This window comes from Rhinatrema bivittatum, chromosome 11, assembly GCF_901001135.1.
Source record: "Rhinatrema bivittatum chromosome 11, aRhiBiv1.1, whole genome shotgun sequence".
Classification (NCBI taxonomy): domain Eukaryota; kingdom Metazoa; phylum Chordata; class Amphibia; order Gymnophiona; family Rhinatrematidae; genus Rhinatrema; species Rhinatrema bivittatum.
The window spans coordinates 76,148,176-76,175,431 of record NC_042625.1 but is presented as its reverse complement, the minus strand read 5'-3'; the positions used below and the strand labels follow the sequence as shown (position 1 = coordinate 76,175,431).

Sequence of the window (27,256 nt, the reverse complement as noted above, 5' to 3'; positions counted from 1 at the left end):
ACCATCCAGTATTTACTGCTGGCAGGGTCCTATGCTAGTGAGCAGTCGTCATATTTGTACAATTTTACCTCTTTGTATGAGCACTAACAAAACTGTGCACAATAACATTTATTTTGTCATAAGTATAATATCCCTCCATGCAAAGGGAAAGTCACTTATCTTCAGTCAGTAGGGGGAGAGGAAGCTTTGAAGGTGGCTGTACCTATTCTTTTTGCTAGATATATTTTTGCCCCATTAGGGATGATTTATTAAATCTATCATTTATAGAAGGGATACAATTATTGTGCAGCTATGATTATACATATGTACCAGGGTGAGACCTCTTACCTCTATTACATATTGTACTGTATCCACTTTTAGCCTGCTGTGCATGCATTAGCCCTGCCTATGCAGCTAAGGATGCTGTCAGCCATGAGTACTGTAGTTGCTGGAGAATCAACTAAAATACTTAAATCCAATTTGAAATGGATCAGCAAGCCAGCCTGCTGTGCTGGTCTTAGATCAATCCACAGTTGCCTTGCCAGTGGTATGAGATAGGGAATGGTTTAGCTTTTGGAGACATTAAGGAAGAGGTTCCTAAATATCTCTCTCTTCCCCCCCCCCCCCCCCCTCCAATAAGCATGTTCTCCACAAGGGGTAGGCATGAGGAAGTGTTATATATTGGGCTTTTATGGTATACTCATCTGGTGTGAGTAGCGAACCTCATCAACTTAAAGTCCAGTATTAGGTTGAGCTCTTATAAACAAAATCTGTGTCCTAACCACTTTCATCGATGTGCATGGACCCCTGCCAAACCATTCAAAATATAAGCCATCATCATTGGTTTTCAGCTATGTTCCTTCTTGCTGAGGTTGAATAGGGGTGGGGAAGGTGGTTAACTCCTTTGTTATCCACCCCCCTTATAAACCTGCTGTTGTAATAAGTATTGGAAAAATAGGATCAAACTTTTTTGTTAAAAACAAAAGTGCTGGAGTGAGTGCCCCCCTTCCCCTACAGCTTTGCACTCTGTTTTGGTTTTTTTTTTATTAATAAAATGTGGAGGTTCCTATACACTAATGATATCCGTAATAGAAGGTGGCGTGGCTGGGTGAAGGGGAAGGGCTCTGTGTGACCTCAGCAAGGGAATAAATGTTCAAACAAACGAGCAGTCGCTATGGGTGGGGCTAGCATTGTGACGACACGATTATCTAACCGTTCTGCAGGAGCAGTGAGACGAGCCTCATTATATGAACTGCATTCTATGCAAAAGCTACAGGTAAACTATTTTTGAAGCATTTTCTGAACATAAGCGCTCTCATACTGGTTTCACACGTGCCTGCTTGTTTATCTTACTAAAACAGGTATAAATCTGTTGGAGCAGAGGTCCCTCTTGACGTTTCTGCTGTGTGCAGCTATCTTCGCATGAGATTTACTGCCCAATGAGTTAAGATTTTTCCGTTGGGGTGACCGGGCTATAAATCTGGAACGAGTTCTGTATTGCATTGCAAATGAAGAGCTCTAGACAACTAGATTTAGCTATCTGTTAATCTACTCCGTGATCCATGGCGAACACCGTTCCAGAATAGTTCTCTGCCATGCCCTCCCCGAGCAGCTTATCAGTCTCCTCTGTGCACACCCAATTTTCTCCCTGCTCTGTGCTCCTCAGCCACCCTACCATACCATCGAGCCCAGTATCCTGTTTCCAACAATAGCCCATCCAGGTCACAAGTACCTGGCAGGATCCTATACAGCAGATAGAGCCCATTCTGCTAATGCCCCAGGTTAGCAGTCTTCCCTAAGAGTACATAATTGTTTATGGACATCTTGAGGAAATTGTTCAAACCTTATTTAAAGCCAGCTATGTTAATTGCCTTTACCACATCCTCCAGCACTGAACTGCAAAGCTTAAATGTGCACTCAGTGAATAAATGTTCAATTTGATTTATGGAAAATTATTTTTATTTATTTCATAGGGCATAGATGCAGCTAAACATCTATCAGTGCTATGCATCAAAAACAGACAAAACTACATAAATATTTATTGTAACCAAACAACTTAATCACATGATATACCCTGAAACCCCAACCCTATCCAATGTGTTCCTATTCTGTCTCCACTATGTTTCCTACACAGTTTTAACAGATAGCTTAACTTGGTCTTTACTGGCAGACAGTCTTCAACTCCAAGTTAATTAACATGTTAAAATTAACAAAGTCTCATTGTGTATAAACTGCAGCCAAGAGCTGCCTGTGCAGCTTCGGCCACTGAAATAAGGCAGGTAAAATGAAAATAACATGCACACAGTCACAGGCCCCCTGATGCCATATATAAATGAGGGGCTGCATAAAAGGACACACTAGGGAAGAATTGTACATCCCTAGCGCTCAAATGCAGCAGATGCCTACAACTGAAACAGGCACTCAATACGACTGTCTGGTTTTATCCCGCGGCCATTTTCATTACTGGCAGGCAGGTTATGAAAACCGAGACCAAGTTTACCGGCATTGGTCTTCATAACCGGCAGTCGCGTTAGCAAGGCGGTAGTAAGGTCGCAACCCCCTAATTTACATATTGCATGGCACCTCCCCCCCCCCCCTTTGCGGGCACCATGCATGCATTAAGAAAGCGGGCGTTGAAAAGTCAGTGCCCACTTTCCGCGAAGATTATTGCATCGGCCCTGTTGACTCATGCCCACCCTGAGCCAAGGATTTCAAAATATTGTCCTCAGTGATGCCCAGACTCTGTTAACTCCCAATACCTACCTAACCAGCGGGCCGATACAGTAAAAAACGCAGGAGAGCGTCCGGTTTTCGGCCCGAATTCAAATTTTTTTTTTGTTTACTTTTTTTTACTCTTCGGGACCTCAGACTTAATATCACTATGATATTAAGTCGAAGGGTACACAGAAAAGCACTTTCCCGGTGCCGGAAGAAATTAGCGCCGACCTTTGGGTTGGCACTAATTTCTGAAAGTAAAATGTGTGGCTTGGCTGCACATTTTTCTTTCTGAATCGCGCGCGCATACCTAACAGGGACATCAACATGCATTTGCGCCCTCAACATGCATTTGCATGTTGAGGGCGCTATTAGGTGCTGCGGGTTGGATGTGCGTTTTCCTCCCCTTACTGAATAAGGGGTAAGGGAAAACGCGCGTCCAAGAGCAGGCTAACACTGTGCTCTGTCGGAGCGCACTGTACTGTATTGGCCTGATATAGTGTAACTACAGTGTAGGTTTTCCCTAACGGCTTCACTTTGCACATTAAATTATCTGCTTTTTAAATGCCCAGTTTGGAAACTCCACCTGCAATTTCTTACAATCCGCTTGTGATTTAACAACTTGAAATAATTTTGAGTCCTCTGCAAACTTGATCACCTCACTCACTGTTCCCTTTTCCAGATCATTTAATAAATATATATAAAAAAAAAAAAGAACAGTCCTAAGCAGCAGCACTGCCTAACGGGATTCTACGGGACAGTGGCACAGCTACTTCTCGCTGAGCAAGGGTTTATGGGATACTGAGGGGCAGGCTGACATCCACGCCTCACCAGTATTGTATTATGGGATACAAGGGGGCCGCCAAGGGCGCTGCAATATGGGATACTGAGGGGCAAGCTGAGCCATGCCGCCATTTCTCACCCCTCCCCCTTCCCACCGCTCGCAAGGAGCGGGAGAACTGATTTCCTGTGGGTTGAAGGAGGTAGAAGCAGAGGGGAAAGCGGAGCAGAGCGAAACCTAAGGTGGGTAAGGCAGGATTGAGCGCTAGCACCCACTTTTATTCCTGTAGGAAGCTGAAAGAAAGGGCTTCCCGAGCTGCAGCTTAACTTTGCAGGGACCGGTTACAAGGACCGAAACGGCGACAGCGGGAAAATAACAAGGCGTCGCGGGGACGGCGGACAGGGAACTGGGGGATGGGGAGCCTGAGGACGCGTCACTTCCGTGGAGCGCTCTTTGCGGTTGTTGTTTTTTTTATTATTATTATTCTCGGTCATTGTGTCCCCGAAAGGTGGGAAAAGATCAAGATTGTAATTCCACCCCCTGGCGTCCGGTGCCTCTGGCCGGTCCTCCGGTGCGCGTCCCCGCGCCAACCACCGCCAACCGTGACGCGCGCGCACCGCCCCCTCCTGCCAACCGTGACTGGCGCGCTAGTAGGCAAGAGAATTTTCTACCGCCCCTCCCCTTTCCGTTTCTCTAATGGGCTAGATGTGCTCCGTCCGCCCATTGGCTAGCATTTCTTTCCTCGCCTACTATCTTTACTAAGAGAAATACGGTTGGTGGAAGATTACTGTCATTCTGTCGTCCGCGTTTCTGATTGGTTGCTCGATTTGACAATGGCGAGACAAGCGAGAAAAAAATGCGCGAACGAGGCGGGGCTCCCATGGGGGTATTTTTCTGATGACGTCATCTGGAAGTTTCCCCCCCCCCCCCCCATCGTACTATAGTAAACCTTGAGGCTTGTTCTATGTACTCTATAAGTATTCAATCAGTGTGATATTCACTGATAGTCATAGTAATAACTGGGGGAGAGTTATGAAGGGAGCTATCTACCTCTGCCCTTATGAGGATTAGTTAGCCTTTTATTTGGTGTATCAAGTCTTACATACCGATATATATATACATTGATTTATATAGTTATTACGGATTGTATGCCTTTTTAAATTGTAATCCGCCTTGAGGGTATCAGACAAGTCTATATAAATGTAATGTTTAAATGTGATGACAGTGCAAAGATGCAATAAGTCATGCAGCAGATAAGGATTTATAGTCAAAGTAGAAAAGAATAGAAGATGTATGTCTCCTAGCCATTTTGAATGCATTTATTTATTTGTGTGTTTTATATAGCGATGTGTTGTATAACAAATTATATAGTGGTATAATAAGTCCCAGACCCAAAAATACAATTTTAAATGGGTACTTGAGTCAGTGAAAGATTTTCACGATTACTGTAAACCGTTCTGATGACAAAACCGAATGACGGTATACAAAACACTTTAAATAAATAAATAAATGACTCATCCAAGGTCACAAGGAATATAGGTGGGAGAAGCAGGATTTGAATCCTGGCGTCTAGCCCATTACTGTAACCAAAGGCTAAACCAATCATTTTCTGTCCATCAGTGAGATGTGTGTCTAGCTGGTTGTATTGTTTCAACTGCTTCGAAATTTATCTTTAAAATAATAAAAAAAAAAAAAATTGTAGCCAAGGAATAAACACATGATTTTGCCTACTCAGCAGTGAAGTGTTAATATTTATTATTGCTTATTATTTGCATAGTGCGACCAGGTGTATACAGCATTCAGTGCTGACTTTCTGCCAGGTCATTCATCTGGAACCTTTTGGAATTGTAGCAAATTGTGACCTTGTCCCCAGTGCAAGCAGGGTAGAAGATGGGGGTTGCTGCTGCCCCAAACCAGTACGTTTTTTTTTTAATAAAGAAAATCTACCCTAATAGCTCTGTAGAAATACACATGAGAAACAGTCCCTGCTCTGGGGCGCTTACAGACTAGTGCAGAGGTAAATGAAACCTGGCTTGCCGATCAGAGCACCAGTTACACTCAGGTTACATAAGTGGTGAAAAGGGAAACAAACTTTCTCCCCGCCTCTTTCTTCCCTCCAAAAATAAAGCCAGGAATGTATTGAGTACTAAAAGTGTGTTTATTTGAACAAACCCCAGAGTGAATGCCTTTCCACCGTTGCTCGCCTGCTCATCATTTGCCTTTTTGGGTTTTGCAGTTTCCGGATCCTGTCTAGAGTGTATACACCATGGCCCGTACGAAGCAGACTGCTCGTAAATCCACTGGCGGGAAAGCTCCACGCAAGCAGCTGGCTACTAAGGCAGCACGGAAGAGCGCTCCATCCACCGGAGGTGTGAAGAAGCCTCATCGTTACAGGTAGGGCCTGGGAGGGCCATCCATAATATCTGGCAAGTGAAATTAAAGCATTGCCCAGGAGCTTTCACAGTGTGTTTACATAGAGGTTGAGATACTTCACATGCTTTGGAAAGGTTACAGGACCATGCTAAAGTTTATTTTATGTATTTACATTTGTATTGCATGTTTCTTTTAGAAAAAAAATCTACCTAGATCAGATAACATATCAATAAAAACAGCATATGACTGGTCCTTAAAAAAGAATTGCACCAAATAAAACCAAACTATCCCCTCTGATGAAATTTCTCACATCATCAAATAAAACCAACCTTCCCACAAAAAATGACAGAAACCATAAAACCTACTGTCCTGCCCAGTGCAATCAAATAGCAGCCTCAGCAGGGTCTAGAAGACATTGCAGAGTGAGTTCTATCGATCAGTTAAATGCTTCTTTAAAAAACAGGTTAGACTCTCAGTGTTTTTCTATGGGGAAAGCATGCCACAAAGCAGAGGCAGCACACAGAAAGGTATATTTCATCCTGTGAAGCTCAGGTTTACCGTAATATCTCGAGCAGACACTAGAGGGCACAGCTCCAGGTCCTCCCACTTACATACATTGCTTGCTGATACAGAGACATTGATGGCATTCAGTCCATGAATCTTATTATATCATAAAATGATAGGAAGCAAAACTAAAATAAATGCCTAATATTTTCTGAGTAAGAGAGGTAGAAAACAGTCATTTATCATTTGCTTGACATAAGGGTATGTGTTGGATTTTAAGATAGTGTAATGTGTTTTGGTTTGGAAAGGTTCTTGTGTAGTTCATTCTTTGTTATAAGTGAGCACTTTCTAGATCCTAGATGGTATTTGGATTCCAGCTCTTTGCTGGTAAGGAGAGATTTCCATCTTAAAAAAAAAAAAAAAGCCATGTCTTAGCCATTCGTTCCCCCACCCCCTTTTTCTGACAGGCCTGGTACCGTCGCTTTGCGTGAGATCCGCAGGTACCAGAAGTCGACGGAGCTACTCATCCGCAAACTCCCCTTTCAGCGTCTCGTGCGAGAAATTGCTCAGGACTTCAAGACGGACCTGCGCTTTCAGAGTGCTGCCATTGGAGCCCTCCAGGTATGTGAATCCCAGCCATGCCCGCTGCCCGCAACATAAACCTGAGCCTGACCTTCAGCAGATCATTGAACAACTGTGAGAATTATCATAAGAACATAAGAACATGCCATACTGGGTCAGACCAAGGGTCCATCAAGTCCAGCATCCTGTTTCCAACAGTGGCCAATCCAGGCCATAAGAACCTGGCAAGTACCCAAAATCTAAGCCTATCCCATATTACCGTTGCTAGTAATAGCGGTGGTTATTTTCTAAGTCAACTTAATTAATAGCAGATAATGGACTTCTCCTCCAAGAACTTATCCAGTCCTTTTTTAAACACAGCTATACTAACTGCACTAACCACATCCTCTGGCAACAAATTCCAGAGTTTAATTGTGCGTTGAATAAAAAAGAACTTTCTCCAATTAGTTTTAAATGTGCCACATGCTAACTTCATGGGGCACATGGGGCACATCAGTAAATAACCGATTCACATCTACCCGTTCTAGACCTTTCATGATTTTAAACACCTCTATCATATCCCCCCTCAGCCGTCTCTTCTCCAAGCTGAAAAGTCCTAACCTCTTTAGTCTTTCCTCATAGGGGAGCTGTTCCATTCCCCTTATCATGTAGAGCACTGCGTCCAGACTCCTGGGTTTTGCCTTCCTTGCAGCAGATGGAGACAGAAGGTTTCATAGGCACCGCCTCTTAACCCGGTGTGCTATCTGCCCCTCCTCAGTATTTCTTTGTCTCCAGCAGATGGAGGTGGTGCAAAACCTGTGGCTCTGTACCTGAGTTTAAAAAAAAAAAGAAAATTAGGTTGGCAGGTCCTGGTGGGACCATCCCTCCTGGTAGTGGGTTTTGCTCTTTCGGGAATGCCAGGGGTGACAGTTGGTGGTTCGGCTCCCTCCCCTTCAGTGAGGATTGTGGAAAGCCTCTGCCACCCTTCTTCAGGGAAGTAAACTTTTTTTCTTTCTTAACAGTAAAGTTTATGCGAAAGTAAAAGAAAGGAGAAGTGGTTGTTTTGTTCAGGCGCTCATCCCGTTGCTGGGGGCAGGAGGAGGCAGGGCGCTCAGGTAGAATCGGTCCCGCCGTCTCTCGATCCCATTCGCTGTTTTCAGCGTCTGCCGCACGGTCAGACACGCCAGGCCATGCCGTGTGTGGGCCGCTGCTCCATGTGCGGCGAGCACTGCTCACGGCTCTCCACGAGTGGCCGATGCTCCCGCTGCCTCTCCGGTGGGGAGGGCTTTTTGCAGGGATCTGTGGTGGCATCATCATTTAAAAAAAGACTCAAGACTTGGTTATTCCACAAAGCTTTCCCATAACATCAAACTGCGGAATATCCCTGCCATTGATCCCTTCCGTGGTAACCCTCTAGAAATCACATGAACTTTGGCAGTCTAATATCAAAACCTAAATTCATACCTATCACATGTCTATTTAGCCTACATTAGGCACCGTATCTTTGAATTATGTTATTAACCCCATATATCTTAATCCAAGTTATTTCGACCTGTTCATTGTAAGACATTTACTTGTCACTGTTATTGTTCAGAATGTAAACCGAATTGATCAGTAATTCTGTTATTGGAAAGTCGGTATATAAAAATGCTAAATAAATAAATAAATAAATCTGAGTAGCACAGCCCTGGCAAGTCGCCGGCTGCTATAGAGCAAGCGGCCGAACCATTACCGGTAGGCATGGGAACGGTGGCCATCTTGAAAACGTTTGCAGCTGCGGAGGAGAGAGCGGCAGGGGGAGGGGATCTCCTGTCGGCACTGTCGCTGGCCAAATCTAGAGGCAGACCTCGGGAAGGTTTCAGTCCTGGTCCCAGTCCTTTTGTGGGCACAGAGTGAACCGAGAGAGCTCAGCCTCTAGATTTGGCCAGCGACATTGCCGACGGGAGATCCCCCTCCCCCTGCCGCTCTCTCCTCCACCTGAATATTGCTGGATCCTGCTATGTGCCGGCAGATTTCAGTGTGCAAATTTGCCTCCGTTAGATCCAGGGAAGCTAAGAACTCCCCGTTTCACACCGCCGCTATGACAGACCTGAGAGTCTCCATCCTGAAACAGGGAACCTTTGAGAGCCACGTTCGCCTTCTTCAAGTCTAGAATTGGACGAAAGGGTCCTTCCTTCTTCGGCACCACAAAATAAATGGAATACCGTCCTGTCCCCCTCTCCTCCTGAGGGACGGGAACGATGGCCCCAGCATTCTTAGCTTTTGGATGGTCTGCTGAACGAAAAGTTTCTTTGCTGACCAAGCACAGGGAGATACCATGAATAGGTTTCTCAGCGGCCGAACAAATTCTAAAGCGTAGCCTTGTTCTATCACTCTTAGAACTCACTGGTCCGACGTGATCTTGACCCACTCCTCATAAAAGTGTCAACCGACCCCTGATGGCTGGGACTGAGGAGTGGGTTGGCCTCACTTCACTGTGCGGATTTGGCTCCGCTGGGCTGATTTCAGTCCTCATTCTACCCGTTCGCAAGCAGCCTCCTGGGCAGTGTCAACTGGTTTCGTCTCAAAAGATTTGCAGGGCAGCTACTAGGAAGTCTTTACATACCTTTGCCAGACACTACTGATTGGATGTCCAGGGCCTGGACGTTGACAATTTTGGTGAAAGTGTTCTTTGAGCTGGACTCTCACAGTCCCACCCCGGTTAGAGAAGCTTTGGCACATCCCAGGAGTCAGGACTGATCTGGGGACATACACGGAAAAGAAAATTGGTTCTTGCCTGCTAAGTTTTGTTCTTGTAGTACCACAGATCAGTCCAGAGTCCCGCTCAGTGGTGAAGAAGAGTTTTAGAGAGTCCGATCTGTCTACTTTAATAATTCTGATTAATTCTGAAGGTTTCCCATTGGTCCTTTTATGAAGCATTATAAATTTACTAGCGATTTTCCTTGTCCTCTGCTTGTTTTGGGGGATATAGTAGAGTTAATTGGTTAGAAGTTTGTTTTGTTAAGTATTTTCTGCTTGGGCACTGATTAATACTGAAGAGCTGCAGGTGACACACTGGGTTAAGAGGCAGTGCCTGCAAAACTTTCTCTGTCTCCATCTGCTGGAAGGGAGGCCAAACCCAGGAATCTGGACTTATCTGGAGTACTACAGGAACGAAAATTAGCAGGTAAGAACCAATTTTCCTGTTCCTCCAAGAAGGTTGCTAGGCCCTGGTGGGGCTATCCCTTCTGGTGCTGAGGTGGATGAGCAGGGGATTGGGGACCCTTGGTATGGCTCGGTCCTTTCGCCGCCAGGGGTAAACAACTGGTGGTGCCAGTTCCCTGCCCCCCCCCCCCAGGAGAACTCTTGGCTTCCGGCAGCAGTTCGGCCGCACAGGGAAGTATTCTTTTTTTGAACTCTTTTTTTTCTGAAAAAATAACTTTTGTTTAAAAAAAAAAAAAAAAGGGGGGTGGAGTTAAATGCCTACTGGGGAGCAGAGAACGGGAAGGTATTCAATTTGTTTCGTGGTGCACAAAAAGGAAGGGTCCTTCCGTCCAATTTTGAATTTAAAAAATAAAAGGTAACGGTGTCTTTCAGGTCCCTCGTTTTTGAATGGAATCACTGTGCTTGGTCATCGCAGCAGTGCGCAAAGGAGAGTTTCTGGCTTCACTAGATTTGACCGAGGCGTACCTGCACATAGCGATCCGCCCAGACCACCGATGATTCCCGAGGTTCATGATCCTCGGGAGGCATTTTCGGTTTTGTGCCCTCCTTTTCGGATTAGCAACAGCTCCGCATACCTTCTCCAAGGTGATGGTGGTTGCGGTGGTGGTGGCACTCAGAAAAAAGGGGCTTACTGGTTCACCCGTATGTGGACGACTGGCTCATTGGGGAGCAGTCTGAGGCCCTCTGCAGACAGGCTGGGTCTCAGGTGCTGCAGATCTCTAGGCTGGGTGGTGAATCTGGCAAAGAGTCATCTCACTCCTCAAGTTTTGGCTTTCTTGAGAACCCACTTCGGTACCAGGATAGAGAAGGTTTATCTCACCAGGGATCGCAGGTTCGCAGGCTGTTGAACGCTACAGTGCCCAGGGTCTGGGACTTCCTTCAGGTTCTAGACTCTATGGCATCGACTTTAGGGTTAATTCCTTTAGCCTTTGCATAATTGTGGCCTCTACACAAGTCTCTTCTTTCCTGGTGGGATCCATTGCCTGAACAGCTTCATCTTCCACTGCCTCTCGTGAGGGCCGCCAGGTCCAGTCTTTTGTAGTGGCTTGGTTGGGCTCATCTGAGTGGACTTGGATGGACCGGACTGGGTGGCAGTAGCCACCAATGCCAGTCTCTCTGGATGGGGTGCAATGTGCCAGGGTCAGTTGGCCCAGGGGCAATGGTCTAAGGACAAGGCAGCCTGGTCTGTCAGTTGGTTAGAAACAAGGCTGGTGCATTTGGCATTGCTTACCTTTCTGCCTCTTACGTGATTGTTGCTGCGAATCCTATCGGGCAGTGCAACCACTGTGGCTTTCATCAATCGCCAAAGGGGGATACGAGTCGGATGGTGGCCCAGGAAGCTCAGGAGTTGTTTCACTGGGCAGAACAGATTCTGGCATTGCTGTCGGTATCCCACATAGCCGGAGTGGACAATGTTCAGTCAGATTTTCTCAGTTGGCAACAGCTGGACCCCAGGGAGCTGTCTGAAGAGGTAATGGGTCTTCTCCATCATAGGTGGGGCATTCTCCGCCTAGACTTAATGGTGTCTCAGTGGAATGCCAAGGGCCCTCACTTCGACAGTCGCAGATGGGAACACAGAGCAGGGGGAGTTGATGCCCTGGTTCTGCCTTTGCCCCAAGGGATTCTTCTTCACATGTTCCCCCGTGGCTGCTGGTGGGCAAAGTGCTACGTGGGACATAAAATCATCCGGAAGAGGTGATTCTGGTGGCGCCGGTGTGACCACGGTGGCCCTGGTTTGTGGACCGGAGCAATCTGGGGTTTGATGTCTTGGCTTTTGAGAGAAAGCATTTGAGGCGGAAAGGATATTCAGACGATGTCATTCTACCTTGCTGCAAGCCGGAGGGCCATCCACTTCCTTGGCTTACGTGAGGGTCTGGAAGGTCTTCGAGTCCTGGTGTACAGATCAGAGAGTGAAACCTACTCAGGTGTCGGTGGCACACATTTTAATCTTTTTGCAGAGAGAGTTGGTGAAAGATTTAGCCTTTAACTCTCTCAAGGTATAGATGGCAGTTTTGGGCTGTCCTCGAGGCAAGGTACATGGATTGTCCTTGGCTGCTCGTGTGGACGTGGTGTGATTTCTTTGGGGGCAAGACATTTGTGTTCTCCGATGTGGAAAATGTCTTTCCTGGAATTTTATCTTGGTCCTGAGAGGGATGTGTGCGGCACTGTTTGAGCCTTTAAGGAGAGCAACCATAAAGGATCTCACTCTAAAGAGAGTTTTTCTAGTGGCAGTTTGTTCAGCCCGAAGAATCTCTGAGCTTCAAGCATTGTCATCTAGAGATCCCTTTTTGAAGATCTTGTTGCATACGGTGCCCTCTTTTCTTCCAAAGGTTGTAGTGGTGTTCCATTTGAGTCAAATGGTGGAGCTCCCAGATTTGGGCACGTCAACACTGCACGAGAGGGATCTATGGGTTTTTTCTTTTTTTGGATGTAACTCGGGCTCTTTGTGTTATAGGGTGGGGCTAAGAAGGGTTAGAGAGCCTCAAAATCCGTGATTCTGTAGTGATTAAGGGAAGCTATAGGCTCAACTTATATCTGTCAGGGGCGTCCATTCCCGGCGGAGTTGAGCGTTCACTCTACTCGATCGCAGGCGCCGCAGGAAACCTGTCGGGCAGCCACTTGGAAGTCATTACACACTTTCGCCAGGCATTATTGTTTGGACGTCCAGGCTCTGGAGGCCATGGGCCTTGGTGAGAGTGTTTTTCGAGCAGGACTCTCACAGTCCCACCCTAGTTAGGGAAGCTTTGGTACATCCCAGGAGTCTGGACTGATCCGGGTATGAACAGGAAAGGAAAATTGGTTCTTACCTGCTAATTTTCGTTCCTGGAATGCCATGGATCAGTCCAGAGTTCCACCCTGGTTGTTGAGAAGAGTCCGCTCGTATGTCTTCTGTATATAGGCTGCCGAGTTGCTCAAGATTTCAGGAGGTTGGAAAGAATCTTTCCATTGTGGGGTTCCACTTTCCTCCTGTTCGTTGTGGGGAGTTTGTTCAGTTACATTAGGGTTTTTTTGATATGCATCTTGGCTTGGGTACAGGTCAATACTGAGGAACTGCAGGTGGCATTGTAGGTTAAGTAGTAGTGTCAGTAAAACTTTCTCTTGTCTCCATCTGCTGGAAGGGAGGCAAAACCCAGGAGTCTGGACTGATCCGTGGTATTCCAGGAACGAAAATTGGCAGGTAAGAACCAATTTTCCTTTATTTTCCGTGATGTTTTGGAAGCCATTAACCTTATTAGATCCCTTTTTGGAGGTGGGTAGGAGGGTGTGGAAGTAGCAGTCGCTTCCAGCTCAGTCAGAACCAGGGCTGGATCTGTGGGGTTTTTCCCTTGTTCTATGTTTGCTCCCAGCCATGACTATGACAGACATTGATCAGTAATAATAAATATATAAGCAACAAACCCCCAGAGTAAGAGCTATATCACAGTGTAAGTACACAAATTAGTCTCATTGCATGGCAGACCTCATACAGGGCATGTGTATCTGATGCCGATTTGCAGTAGTACATCAGCAGTATAATCATTGGTCTTTCGCCCGATCCATATTTTTTTCAAAAAGTTTTTTCATGCGTTAGTGAACAATAAAATAGCCCATTGGCATCTCATACGGTACATAGCTAAATATAGAGAGTCGCAGCTTTTTCCACTTATCTTTTTAAGAGCTTTTCAAATTCTGTTTCCGAGTAGTTTAGCAGAGACATGGGCGTGAGGACATGCACAGACTCTGTGCATGTCCTCACGCCCATGTCTCTGCTAAACTACTCGGAAACAGAATTTGAAAAGCTCTTAAAAAGATAAGTGGAAAAAGCTGCGACTCTCTATATTTAGCTATGTACCGTATGAGATGCCAATGGGCTATTTTATTGTTCACTAACGCATGAAAAAACTTTTTGAAAAAAATATGGATCGGGCGAAAGACCAATGATTATACTGCTGATGTACTACTGCAAATCGGCATCAGATACACATGCCCTGTATGAGGTCTGCCATGCAATGAGACTAATTTGTGTACTTACACTGTGATATAGCTCTTACTCTGGGGGTTTGTTGCTTATATATTTATTATTTGTTAGTTAGCTTCTCCCCTCCCTTTAAAATTAGGTGCTGGAGCGCTGCTGCAGACATTGATCAGTACCAGGGCTCCTTTAGCAACCTTCAGTCACAGGCCCTTAAATCCAACCACTAGGTGTCTCCATTGCATGATGATTATTACTCTCTCCCTACAATCCCAGCTGATCCAGGGAGAGGACGATACAACCTGGGAATCAAACCCAGGATCCATCACATGCCAGTCCAATATGCTTTGATAAGAATTCTAGTATGCAGAAGCTTTTCTTTGGTGACATAATTGAAGGCAAAACGCCATGTTTTTCACTTATCCTACAGATTTTTATTTATTTATTTTTTTTTAAACTCTTGTGCATTTTGTCAGCCTTCCCATAAATGGGCATACAAGCCACTGAGGCACTCTCATTTGGTATATAAATAGTGGTACTAATTGGCCTAACAGCAGCCTTTGACACCGTAGACCAAACCCCACTATGCCACCAGCTGAGAAAAATTTGAATAGATGGAAATGTTATCAAATGGTTCTCGTCCTTCCGTGCAAACAGATAATTCCAAGTCAAACTGGACAATCGCATATCTGATACCTTCCCAATCGATACAGCTGTCCCCCAGGGGTCAAGCTGTCTCGGCTACCCTATTCAACAATTACCTGCTGCCACTATGTACATTACTAACAGAACTAGGAATCAAATTCTTCCTTTATGCAGTTGACCTACAATTCTACATCCCATTCGACAAATCATTTGAAAAAACTACCTGCACTCTGCCAACATACTTGATAGCAATACAACAAAGATTAACTCAGCTGAAATTAGCACTAAACAAAAAAAACAACTGAAATTGTGTGCTTAAGGAGAAATTCCACAAGAATCAAACTTACGATCCTAGACCTAGGTAACTTTAACATTACCCCCTCAGAAGAGGTAGGAGACCTAGGAATACAGATTGATTGAGAATTTGTCAGTGAAAAAGCATATAAGCAAACTAATTAAAACAGGTTACGCCAAGCTCAGCATTTTACATCGACTGAAATACCTTCACTAACCATACATGACTTCCGCACTGTACTACAAAGCTAATATTTTCCAACATAGATTATTGCAACTCCCTAATACGAGGCCTACCTTCTGGACTTATAAAACCATTACAGCTACTACAAAACGCCTCAGCTAGACTGCTACTAGGGACAAGGGAATTTGACCACATCACCCCCTCACTGATAGCACTGCCCTGGCTTCCTGTACAATACAGAATTCATTATAAAGTAATAACTAATTTGTAATATCATCAACAACATGAGCCCATGATTAATAGGAGTGACACTTCAACCACACACACCGCAGAGAGCCCTAAAATCGCAAGACAAAGGACTTCTAATGGTGCCTACAACACGGATCTCGCATCTAACGCAAATAAGAGATCGCATGTTTTCCATAGCGGGCCCCAAGTTATGGAACTCTCTCCCAGAGTCACTACATCTGATATCAGAAAGAAAGAGAGTTTCAAACGGGAACTGAAAACATGGCTCTTTAGAAATGCATATAATCTAAGGTAAAATGCCAATAAACTGATAATGTCACTGTCAGAACTTTAGATAACACTTGTAATTTGAGCAATAATCAGTGATATAAAGTGTAAAAAGACATCCTACTGAGGATAATGTAGGATAATGAAATAATTATAGGTTACAATCCTCCTTCACAGCACCTTAATTAACTTAATACTTGATGCTGATGTGTATAACTAGAATAGGTATTTACTTTTGTAAGAAACGAGATTATACATGAGCATGACCTAGATTCTGTTTTTGCTGGTGAATGCTGGCCTAGAATGGGAAAGATGACCTTGTAAACCGTTGTGATCTTATCTTGGAACGACGGTATATAAAGCACCCAAATAAATAAATGGTGAATTCAGGGCTTACTGTGTGGCCTCCAAACATTTTGTCACCACTGACTTCATGAATCAAGTGCCCAAATTGCAAGAAGATTAACGGGCGAGGAGAAGGTTGCCCTTGAATGTCCGATACTCTCTTGCTTAAGATCTGTGCCCTTTTTTTTTTTTTTTTTTAAATCTTTTTATGCATTTGTTTCATAGGAGGCCAGTGAGGCGTACCTGGTGGGCCTCTTCGAAGACACCAATCTCTGCGCCATCCATGCCAAGAGAGTCACCATCATGCCCAAGGACATCCAGCTGGCCCGCCGTATCCGCGGGGAACGAGCTTAAACCCTGGCTTGACTGGAAGAAGGGGCTCCCCCAGTTCCAGCCCTGCCCCCCTCCGCTGTTCATTCTGTTAGAATAGATTCACATTTTCTTACTTCTCTCGTTAGTGACTAGGACCTGAAAAGTGTATAACCAGTAATGTAGCTCTCTGGTGCCAAGAGTGGGTGCACCAAGAAATCCTAGAGCAGAAAAAGTCAGATAATTTAAACTTGGATTATTTTATTTTACTTTACTTTTTTTTTTTTTTTTTTTTGTTAATAAGATCTATCTTTTTCTTAACAACAACAAATTAAAAACAGACAAAAAAAAAAGGGGAAAGTTTTTACAACAGCTGTTTTTTGTACACAAAACTAGCAGATCAGGAGCAAAAGCTAAAATCCTTGACTTACGGTCTTTCTTTCTTTTTTTTTTTTTTCTTTTCCCCATCATGTAAAGATATATTCATGAAGATACTATGCATTATTTTTTCAATGTTATTTCCTTTCTTAGGTGGGACAGGAATGATGTCACATATATATTTTTTTTCTATTTCAGTTTACGTGTTTTGGATGTTTAAAATCTGAACTTTATAATTTTCAGGTTTCTCAAAACAAGGTGGTAATAAACAGATATTAAAAAAAACCAGGCGTGTTTAGTCATTTTTTATAGTTTGACTTATAGAAGAACCTTCCTAAAAGGGCAGTGTGCGTCTTGGTGTTGAGGTGCCTTGTTTTAGAAGTTGTTCTTGTGCAGCTGAGTGATGCTCAATACCTACTTGCAAAATAAGCTGCAGATTGCTAATTTCTGCAAGATTTGGTTTTCTGTGGTATTTGTGTACCATCTCGTTTTCCCATTTCCTCTGTCATGAGTAGGATAGTATGGGTCCATTCATTTGGATGCCAAAAAATGACTTTTAAAATACAAGCCACCTCCCACAGTGTGACAAATGTGTGTTGTAATTTTAACTAGGGTGCGAAAATGAACTGAAAAATGTCAACCAAAAGTCATAAATCTTACCGATTAGCCCAACAAAGGAATGGCTGGGGTACTTGCCATCTGTTCTGGGTATGACATGGAAGTGCTATGAATTGCTAATATGAAGAATTTCCTGCAGGGGTCAGTGGAAGCTGCAGAAAAGATCAGTCCTATGACCTATAAGTAATCCGCAGAAGATCTGCATAGATAAAATGAACCTTTTGCCATTTCAGTGGGCTTATATGGAAACAAGATGAGCCATCTGTCAGCACTAGGCAACGCAATGGCTCTGCCCGGTTAACGGTTGCTATAAAGTGTTATGTAAGATCTTGCAATTGGAAATAAGGAGGTGCTATTTGTTTTCTTAAACTTTTTTTTTTGCATACGAATTTAATTTCACTCTGAATAAAATGTGTAGTGCTGCACATCATTATACATAATGGCAACGATATGCTTTAGCTTTAAAAATCTGTTCAGATGTCTAGCTTGAATTTCTTCCTGGAGAGCGTTTCTATCAAGGCCTAACCTGATTTTTTTTTTTTTTTTTGCTCTGGTTGCTCCCTAATTTTTGTGAGGAGAGGCCTGGCCCAGATTTTTTTTTTATTTGGGTGGGACAGCATTTGCATGCTCTAAACTCCCACTGTATCCTGCTGACTTGCAAAGCTCCCAACGCACAGAGTTGTTCTCTTTTACAGGAGATGATGGCCTTGGTGCAGGTTACCCTGTGATCTATAGCCCTGTACAAACAGCAGAGCTGAACAGAGATGTAGATCAAGACTGCTGGGAGGATTTAATCTGCCAGATGTGGACTGGTGCATCCTCTCCATGGAAGAAGTTCCTGGTATTGACTTTGGGAGAGAACCTTAACGAGGCACTGGCAGAGAGAAAAATCAGTAGAATGATGGGCTAAATAGAAACAAAGAAACATAGAAATGACGGCAGAAGAAGACCAAATGGCCCATCTAGTCTGCCCAGCAAGCTTCACACATATTTTCTCTCATACTTATCTGTTTCTCTTAGCTCTTGGTTCTATTTCCCTTCCACCCCCACCTTTAATGTAGAGAGCAGTGATGGAGCTGCATCCAAGTGAAATATCTAGCTTGATTCGTTAGGGGTAGTAGCCGCCGCAATAAGCAAGCTGCACCCATGCTTATTTGTTTTACCCAGACTATGTTATTAGCCCTTATTGGTTGTTTTTCTTCTCCCCTGCCGTTGAAGCAGGGAGCTATGCTGGATATGTGTGATGTATAAGTCTCCTCCCATGCCGTTGAAGCAGAGAGCCATGCTGTGTTAGGAAGAGAGCCATGCTGTGTTAGGAAGTAAAGTAAAAGGGGGAAAAAAGAGACTAGGATATTCTTTCTAAGCAGGGAGGCAAAAAGAATATCTGGAAAAACTGAGAAGGTAGGGAGACAGGAGTGGAAGAAAAGAAAACTAAGGAGGTTAAGCAAGGTGATTTTTTTTCAGGTGTATTGGTGAAAGGAGGTTCCCTGTACGTACCCGGATCAGTCCAGATTGTGGGTTCAGCCTCCTGTCCAGCAGATGGAGACAGACCAAAATTGAAAGGGTATCCTATATCAGGACAGAGCCTACCCTAAGCTCTAATTGGGATCTGATCCAATAAAAGTAAGTCGCCCACTACAGACTCAGGTGAAAAAATGTCCTGTATCAGCTTTGGAAACAGCTGAAAAGACGTCAGTGCCAGCAAAGATGGGGACTTCCTCCACAGAGAAGCAGAGGATAAAGAAGTCTTCAGGAGATGCAAGGAGAATTGTTCTTCTGAAAACAGACAAACCGCTTATCTCAACCGGATGCAGCTTCTCTCTTATGCTCTCATTTTCCTTCTTTCTTTTTCTTTAGCATTTCCCGTGCTGTTCAATTGTGACTTTACAGCATCTTCTCCCCACTTCTTCCCAGTCCCCCGCACAACGGTCTTGGTTATCAGATACTCTGGCTTAGGCCACAATCTCAACGGGCCAATGGGATTCCGGTGTGTGATGTCTCTTCTGCCGCTCTTCCAAGCTGCAGGAGAGCCCATAAAACTGGCAGTTCTGTTAAGAGCGGGCCTGGTTTGCCTTGTGTATGTTTAAATCTTTTCCAACAACTAGCGGGTAGAGATTTCTTCACTAGGTAGCATTCCTGTCTGAAGCATCAACGTACACGTGAACAGGCACGTTGTATTTGATAGCTTTGGATTGGACTGTCTTAATATGCTTGTGCCGAGCTTTTGAGCGCTATGCTCCCTTCATCGGTTCGGTGGATTGGGTTCTAGGTTAATAGAAGATGCATGCGATCTAACCACCTCTGTCCCTCTCCCCCTACGGTCACCGCCAGAGAAGGCGATACCGATTTAGGGAAAATGCTGCAAGAAGAAAACCAGCAAGGATGCAGCGACGGGAGAAAATGTCGGCATTGTCCCTGGTAAAAGTAAATCCTCTTAGGAGTGGAAAGGCTGCTTTTATTGTGTTTACGGCTTTGGTCTTGTGCTTCATTAGGCTTGAGCCAGCGAGCGCAGAGGGAATGGCGTCCTGACATGGGGGGGGTGAAACACAAGCTTTGAGCTGGAAGAAATGGCTGTGGGGTTCATTTCCTTTCTTTTCTGAAATAACTTGGCAGCTTAAGGTTGTTCCCTGACCAGTGATCCAGGCTCTCTGTCTTCATCAGCCACTGATCATATGACTTCAAATTTGCTTCCGCCAGTTGCCAGGCCGTTCTCCGGGGTTGCTTCTTTCCCTCATGTTTGCTTGCCTTTTGACCAAAAGCAATGGGCGCCAAGGTGTTACATCCATTTGAGCAGTACCCACGTACCTCGCGGACTTTATGGTACATGGGTAAAAACGGATAGTATGCACGTATCTTTAATATTGAGTTATGTACACCCGCACTGCCAAAATGGAAGAAACGAACGCACACCCTTATTAAACGTATGCTGTGCCCTTCGTTCCAGATGAGATGCCAGCATGTTATGCAATTATAGAGTCGCACTCCAGGGCAGTCAGAAAGCAGCAGCAAGATAAAACCATGTAAGGTCCCCTGAGCTTGCTCGCTTCCAAGACCCAATGCTCCTTTTGTGAAACTGTTTATCCACTGTTTATGGTGTTTTATTGCTTTGGCTAAATATGTTTGACCCCGCCCTGAACGTAGGAAGGGTGGGTGAGAAATGTTTTACAAATAAATGTACAGAAATAAATAAATAAACAGCCTGGCTTTTTCTCCAGATATTGTCCGGTGGCCATGAAGTCACAGAGGCTTGGAGAAATAGTCAATTCACCTTCCACAGCATCGGGTACAAAGCCAGGGCCTGATTTACTAAGACAGGGGGGGCTCAAATCAGTCTGGCCTACCTAAGCAATGTCCTTGCAGTACTACCTGGCCTCAGGAACGGGTCTCCTGCCTTAGCAGTGCGTGTTGCCTTTGAGTACTTGGTTCCTGTCTCCTCTGTTCCTGATTCATCGTCCTGCCTTGCCCTTATTACCCGTCTTATCCAGTGCTTTCCACGCATCCTTGTCCACCCTTGGCCTGACCTCTGAAACTGACCTCTCGCCTGGACCTGACCATGATTGCCTGCCGCCTGGGCCTCACTTCTTGCCGGGACCTGCCCACCCTTGTCTGCCGCCTGCACTAACCTTGGCCTGCCTCTGACTCCGTTGACCTGCTGCCTGCCCTGACTCTGGCGTGCCATTGGACTCTTGCTCTAGCCACCGCCCTAGAAATCTCTCTAAGACCTGCTGACTGCCAGAACCCAAGGGCTCAACCCGCAGGGGGTGGGCGACCGGTACAGGTGAAGCTCCGATCTGTCCCGCCTTTGCCGGCGTAGGCCTCACTGGCTCTCTGTGTGTTCTTGGGACAAGTCACTTTATCGCCCTGTGGCTCATTTCTAGTCCCGGCTCTGTCACTGACTCTTTGTACGAACAGGTCTCTTGTTTACCCCACCCATAATAATGTTGTTGCTATATAATTACACTCTTGAGACATTGTACTTATCTCAAGTTGTAAAGATGTTTTGCTCGTATTGAGGGGGCTCCACGCCCTGCCTCTCCTGCACAAGTCAATATCCTGCCTTTCCTTGCACTGGAAGTAATGAGTGGGGATAGGGGTGGGGGTGCTCCTGTTTTCCATGCCTCTTGGACAAGGTGGGAGATAAACCGAAGCGTCTGGCGTGCCTGAAGTGGTCACCGCGCGCTAGCGACACGGCAAACTATTTTTGATCGGATTAGGAACGGCTTTGGAATTCTTTGGGGACTTAAGCGCCCGGCTCTCAGTGTCCTCTTTGTGTACTGCTCGCTTTGAAGACCTTTAGTGCCAAGTAATCCAATATTAGTCTGTTTCTTAAAAGCCCCCAACGCCATCCTCGCGCGCACACACACACACACGCACACGCACACCCACGCTTGCCCCCAACACAGAGAACTCTCCAAACCTTTGGTGAAAATAACATTGCTGGTTTATTTTGCTCATTCCATTTTCTCGCACCGCTCTTAAACAACGGAGTAGAATGCTTGGGGTGGGTTTTTTGGCGCAACTGGGCAGGGCAGAGCTGGTAGTCACTAATCGCTGGCTGACCTTGCATGGGTAATGCAGAAGGCCCTATTTTTACAAACGAGTGATGCCAGTTTGGCAATGAAGAATGAGGATGTGCAATGGGCAATTCCGGCAGGATAGGTAGGCAGGAAACGGAGCCTACCCCTGCATTTGTTTTACTATGAGCCTCAGGCGGGGCTCTAATGATATTCTCCTTCGCCAAGGGATGGTTCTTGTGCATCGGAAGAACATCCCTGGGACTCGCAGGCCACCGAGGCAGAAAACGTGAAACGGTGCCCGGAATGGGTCGCAGCCTAAACTTCCGGGAGCCTCGATAAAACGTACAACCCAGAGATAATGACGGAGACACAGCACATCCAACCAAGTCGGGGGGAGGGAGAGATGCAATTTTCAAGAGCATTTAGACGGGCAAATAGGGATTTATGCACAGAAATTAGCTGCCTGGAAACTGTCCTCCCTCGACGTGTTTGAAAGTACGCGTGGGGGGCTCCGCAGCAGGTGAACAATGCGGACTGTGCCCGAGGCAAAGCCCGCAGGTACCGAAGTACACCTGGCTCCAGCCGGCCCAGTGTGGCATTCCCCTTTGAAACTGGGCTTGCAGTACAAGGTATCGGTGGACCTGCCCCCTGGCATTGTAACCATGGCAATAGGTAATATCCCACAGTCTGGAAACTCTCGGGTTGTCTACCCGCCACCCCCCATCACACTCCATTAAACCAGGGAACATGAGGAGGTGAGGTAGAAGTGAAGGCTGTTTTCACATGCAGCATCATGACTTTGCAGCTGCTTAATCATCTAAAAAAAAATAAAATTAAAATGTCAAGGAAGAGTCCAATAAAGTAAAAAAAAAACACAAAAAAAACCCAGCCTAGTTTCTGTAACACCCCATGGATATCCCTGAGGCAAGTTCTCCCAGAACAGAGAAGCCATTCACAATAAATGTTCATGTATAATTTGTGCTCTCTGCCCATCTATAAATTGCACCTTCCAGCAACTAGAATCCAGAGTTAATGCAAATGAACCGGGTCATGAAAGCACTCAAACGAAATCCCTGGCGCTGTGTCTACCCCGGCCCGGACACTGCAGGAACCCCTGGATATGCATTCTAATCCCGGCCCCTCTGCCACCCATCCTTTGTGTGTGATCCTGGGATGTCACATTACTTCCCTGGCCCTCAGTTCTAATCCCACCTCTCTCACTGACTTTGGGAGGAGTCACTTTGGGCTGATACTGAAATATTATCTGGCTGCTTATCTGGATAAAGGTGGCTGAGATATTCAGCAGTGGGGCCACACTGCTGAATACACTTGGCTATCTTGCAGTTAGCTGTCCTAGACTTATTCCGATAACTTAGAGGTCTCTCATGAGGAACCGGTTCACCTTTATCCACATGTTTATTAACTCCTTCAAAAAAGTGAAGCAGATTTGTGAGGCAAGACTTGCCCTGGGTAAAGCCATGCTGACTTTGTTCCATTAAACCATGTCTTTCTATATGCTCTGTGATTTTGATGTTTAGAACACTTTCCACTATTTTTCCTGGCACTGAAGTCAGGCTAACCGGTCTGTAGTTTCCCGGATCGCCCCTGGAGCCCTTTTTAAATATTGGGGTTACATTAGCCACCTTCCAGTCTTCAGGTACAATGGATGATTTTAATTGTAAAGAACGAAGAGGATGATGTGCTGGGCCCGGGCCTTGGCCTAACTTGAGGACCAGGCATTTGGCCCTGGCTTTCAGGCTGGGCCCCGGTATTGGAACCCAGCCTCCGAGTCAGGCTCTGGCGCTAGGCCTGCACCTGGGCAGCAATGTGGGATCCCCAACAGGAAAGGTACGTGGGCAAAGGTTTTGGGACCTGTGCCTTTTTTCTGGTCTCAGCTGAGGCCCCGGTGTCATGCTCGGACGTAGGCCGTGGCCCCTGTATCAGACCACAGCTTTGGGCCTAATTCTAGGTGCTGGTATTATGCTCGGGCGTAGGCCGAGGCACCTGCTTTGTGCCTCTGCCTATTCCCTAGGCAAGGCCTAGTCTCAGACTTTTTTTTTTTTTTTTTTGCAGTTTTCAAAATGAAACATAAAAACCAACAACATTTTGTCGATTTTCTATTGTTTCGTTTTGAGAATGAAATGAAATAGGACATTTCATTATTTCCTATTTTGTTTCTTCCAGATGCCCGTCTCTATTGGCCAGTTCCCAGAATCTAAGGCAGCAGAAAACAGCCTGTTCTCCTTATTGCTTCAGTCCTTCCTCTCACAGGCAGCACGCAGGCAACAGGAAGGGAGGGATGTGACTGAAGTGAATAGAGCACAGAGCAGAATTAAGTGTCACAGAGTGAGAGTCCATTGGGCTGTAGTGAGATTGGTACTGCCCAGCTGATGAATCAGCTAGGCCCCCACGCAGGGCCGGTGCAAGGGTATTGGGTGACCTAGGCGACCCTTGCGCTGCCCCCTCCCCCCCCCCCCATCTTTCAGCACAGACTGTGGGCTTCTCAGAGCCACGAGCAGTGAGCACACAGTCTCTATTTCTCTTTGTTGCGAGTGGGATAGGCCCCACTTGCGGCACCAATTGGCTGCTCTTTTGCACCCCCTACGGCTCGGCCCCCTAGGCGACCGCCAAATTTCACCTAATGGATGCGCCGGCCCTGCCCCCACGAACAGCAGGCAGTCACACTCATGCAGGGGGACAAGGACTAGGCTTCACGTGTACGACCGCCAAATTTCACCTAATGGATGCGCCAGCCCTACCCCCACGAACAGCAGGCAGTCACACTCATGCAGGGGGACAAGGACTAGGCTTCACGTGTACGACCGCCAAATTTCACCTAATGGATGCGCCGGCCCTACCCCCACGAACAGCAGGCAGTCACACTCATGCAGGGGGACAAGGACTAGGCTTCACGTGTACCAGCATCTTCCTCCACAAGTTGAGCCCTTGGTTTCTGAGGCCGGCAACACTTAGGCAAGGGTTTTGCAGAGGTCAGGCAGCATCAGTAACCAGGCCAAGGTCAGGACAGAAGGAGATCAGGCAAAGGCAGAATCCAGAAGTCAGTCTGAGAGGCAGGGGCAAGGGCTAGAAGAGAAAAGGCATGGACAGGCAAGACAAGGACTGGAACAAGGCAAGGAGCAGGACTAGAAAAAGGCAAATCAAAGAGCAGGGGTGTAGCAAGGCACAGACACAAAACAAGGAGAGGCACTGGAACAAGGTACAGCTGGATCAAAGAACATAGCACCACCTACTGCAGGCAAGGTACAGCAGAGGACCTGTTGCTGAGGCACTGGTTGGTGGAACTGAGCTTCCTTATATACCAGAGCTGGGATGGCATCATCAGTCAGCGACCACAGGAAATGCTGGCTGCATGGTCTATAAAAGGGCTACAGGAAGTGCAAGAGTTTTTAGCCAGGCCCTAGGATAGAGTCCACTACCAGAAGCTCTGCCTTAAGCACGTGCGGTAAGGGGCATTACATTAAGAAGAGCTAGTTTGCTCCCTAATCTAGCTCCTCTCCTCCTGTAATTTTCCCTCTCCCAATCTGTGTAGGGAACAGGCGTGGAGGTGCGAGCCTGGAGCAGCCAGCAGAAGAGAGAATGCGATACTCTGCTTCTTAATCTAGCCTCTGATGATAAGGGGGTGAATCTTGGAAGAGGGTGAATGCATGAAAAGGGGGTGAAAATTGAGGTGAGCACTCTTACTCATTCCTTGGTTAGTAGACTACTGCGACTCTCTTTACAAAGGCAAACTTCTGCATTCTTCGAAAAGGATTCAGAGTCTGCAGAGCACTGCAGCAAAACTGATTTTTTTGGGGGGAAATAAAGTACGACCATGTTTCTCCAAGACCTCCATTGGCTTCCAGTTGTCTCCAGAACAAGATTTAAGATCTTACATCTCACATTTAAAGCCCTATATCTAGGTCTCCCTCCCCCCATCACTCTATCCTTCTTGTTCAGTAGCAACCCTCTCAGTCACTGAGCTCTTCCAGATAAGAGGTTGCCCACCCGTAGGGAGATTAGATTGGAGGGAACTCGGGAGACTACCTTCTCTTACACTGCTGGCCTCTGGTGGATGCAAGGGGAATTGTAACATCTTCTCTGGTTCCCCTGTCGCCTTATTAATCCTGAATTGAAATTAATTACAGACTCTTTTTTTTTTTTCTGCCTCTTGCTAACACATTTCTTCATTTTGTTTCTTTTATACTCCCTTTATTTCCCTGTCACCCGTTACCTTTTGTTTTCTTATGGATTTTTATAGGGATGTTTACAGAAGATATGTATTGTATCAAGTATACAGAAGATATGTATTGTATCAAGTTTAGGAAACATTAAAACTTGGTTATTTGGAAGTCTTGTCTTCTAATCAAAAAGTCTACCTTTAAATGGACTGATAAAGATCCAGCGAAGGTGACTATGTGGAGAATTCAAATGCATAATCTGTTACTCTCTGTGCTCAAATGTAAACCGGTTTGAAAGGTGACATTTCTAAATATTTGGGATCCCTTGATTTTGTCTCTCACGCCAAGAATGCAAAGTATTTTTTATTTTTTCTTTTGAATTCGTTATGGGGATCTGATGATAGTGGAGCCTAAATTCGTTTGAGATATTTAGTGGGATCATGGGGAAGGGAAGGGAAGGGGATTAGGGGTGATATCCTATTGTATATCAAATCTTTGTTTCTAGAAGTTGATGTTTGTATGACTTTGGCAGATCTATGGAACTGTATCTGTGGACTTCTTTCCCAATGAACAGAATTTTGTTAAAACTTGGTCATTTGTTCAAGGTTTTTTTTAATTAACTGATCTGAACGTGCCATTCATTTTGTATCTGCTAAAATTAATATAAATGTAGCTATAAAAATGTTTTATTGCATTTATAGTTGTTTTTTTGATTGTAACTTTTTGTACTGATTTGTATTGTACATCGCTTTGATTTCCTTTATTAGGAAGGAGATCAATTTAAGTAAATCAACTAAACTGAGAGAGGGTGAATGTTATCTCCCTGAAGTCAGCAATGCAAACTTGGGCTGCCTGGCAGGGCGAGGACGAAGGGTTAGACACACACATACACATCCTTCAGTCAGTACAAGATGGATTTCTTTTCATTTATACATTCATATATTATTATTTGATTTTTATTTGGTGATCTATCCCCAAAAATCACAGACGACATATTCATCAGACAATGTGGCATGCGTTATGAAACATATTCTGTTAAGCAGCATTTAATATTTAAAAGTATGGGGAGAGGGGCAATATTTAGCCCCTGACCAGTTTGCAGAGTTAGCCGGATAAAGTTTTCTGACTAACTTTGTTGGAATATTCAGTGATGTGGTGGCCTAGCTAAATATATCCAACTGTCTTAAATAATAGCCAGCTAAC

General features: G+C 45.3%; 2 protein-coding genes across 3 annotated transcripts in view; one reads left to right on the top strand and one right to left on the bottom strand.

Annotated features, from left to right (window-relative positions):
- LOC115100559 (homeobox protein OTX1-like) overlaps nucleotides 1-27,256 on the bottom strand; it is a 157,160-nt gene that overhangs the window by 50,436 nt on the left and 79,468 nt on the right. The window lies entirely within an intron of this gene.
- LOC115100691 (histone H3.3) lies at nucleotides 1,160-16,970 on the top strand. 2 transcript variants are annotated; one of them, XM_029619406.1, is made up of 4 exons: nucleotides 1,160-1,255; nucleotides 5,712-5,869; nucleotides 6,820-6,973; nucleotides 16,279-16,970. In XM_029619406.1, exons 2-4 carry the CDS (start codon nucleotides 5,742-5,744, stop codon nucleotides 16,405-16,407), a joined length of 411 nt encoding a protein of 136 aa, XP_029475266.1. In that variant the 5' UTR covers nucleotides 1,160-1,255; nucleotides 5,712-5,741; the 3' UTR covers nucleotides 16,408-16,970. The 2 variants fall into 2 exon arrangements, with proteins under 2 accessions (XP_029475266.1, XP_029475265.1); XM_029619405.1 differs by lacking the exon at nucleotides 1,160-1,255 and adding an exon at nucleotides 3,561-3,717.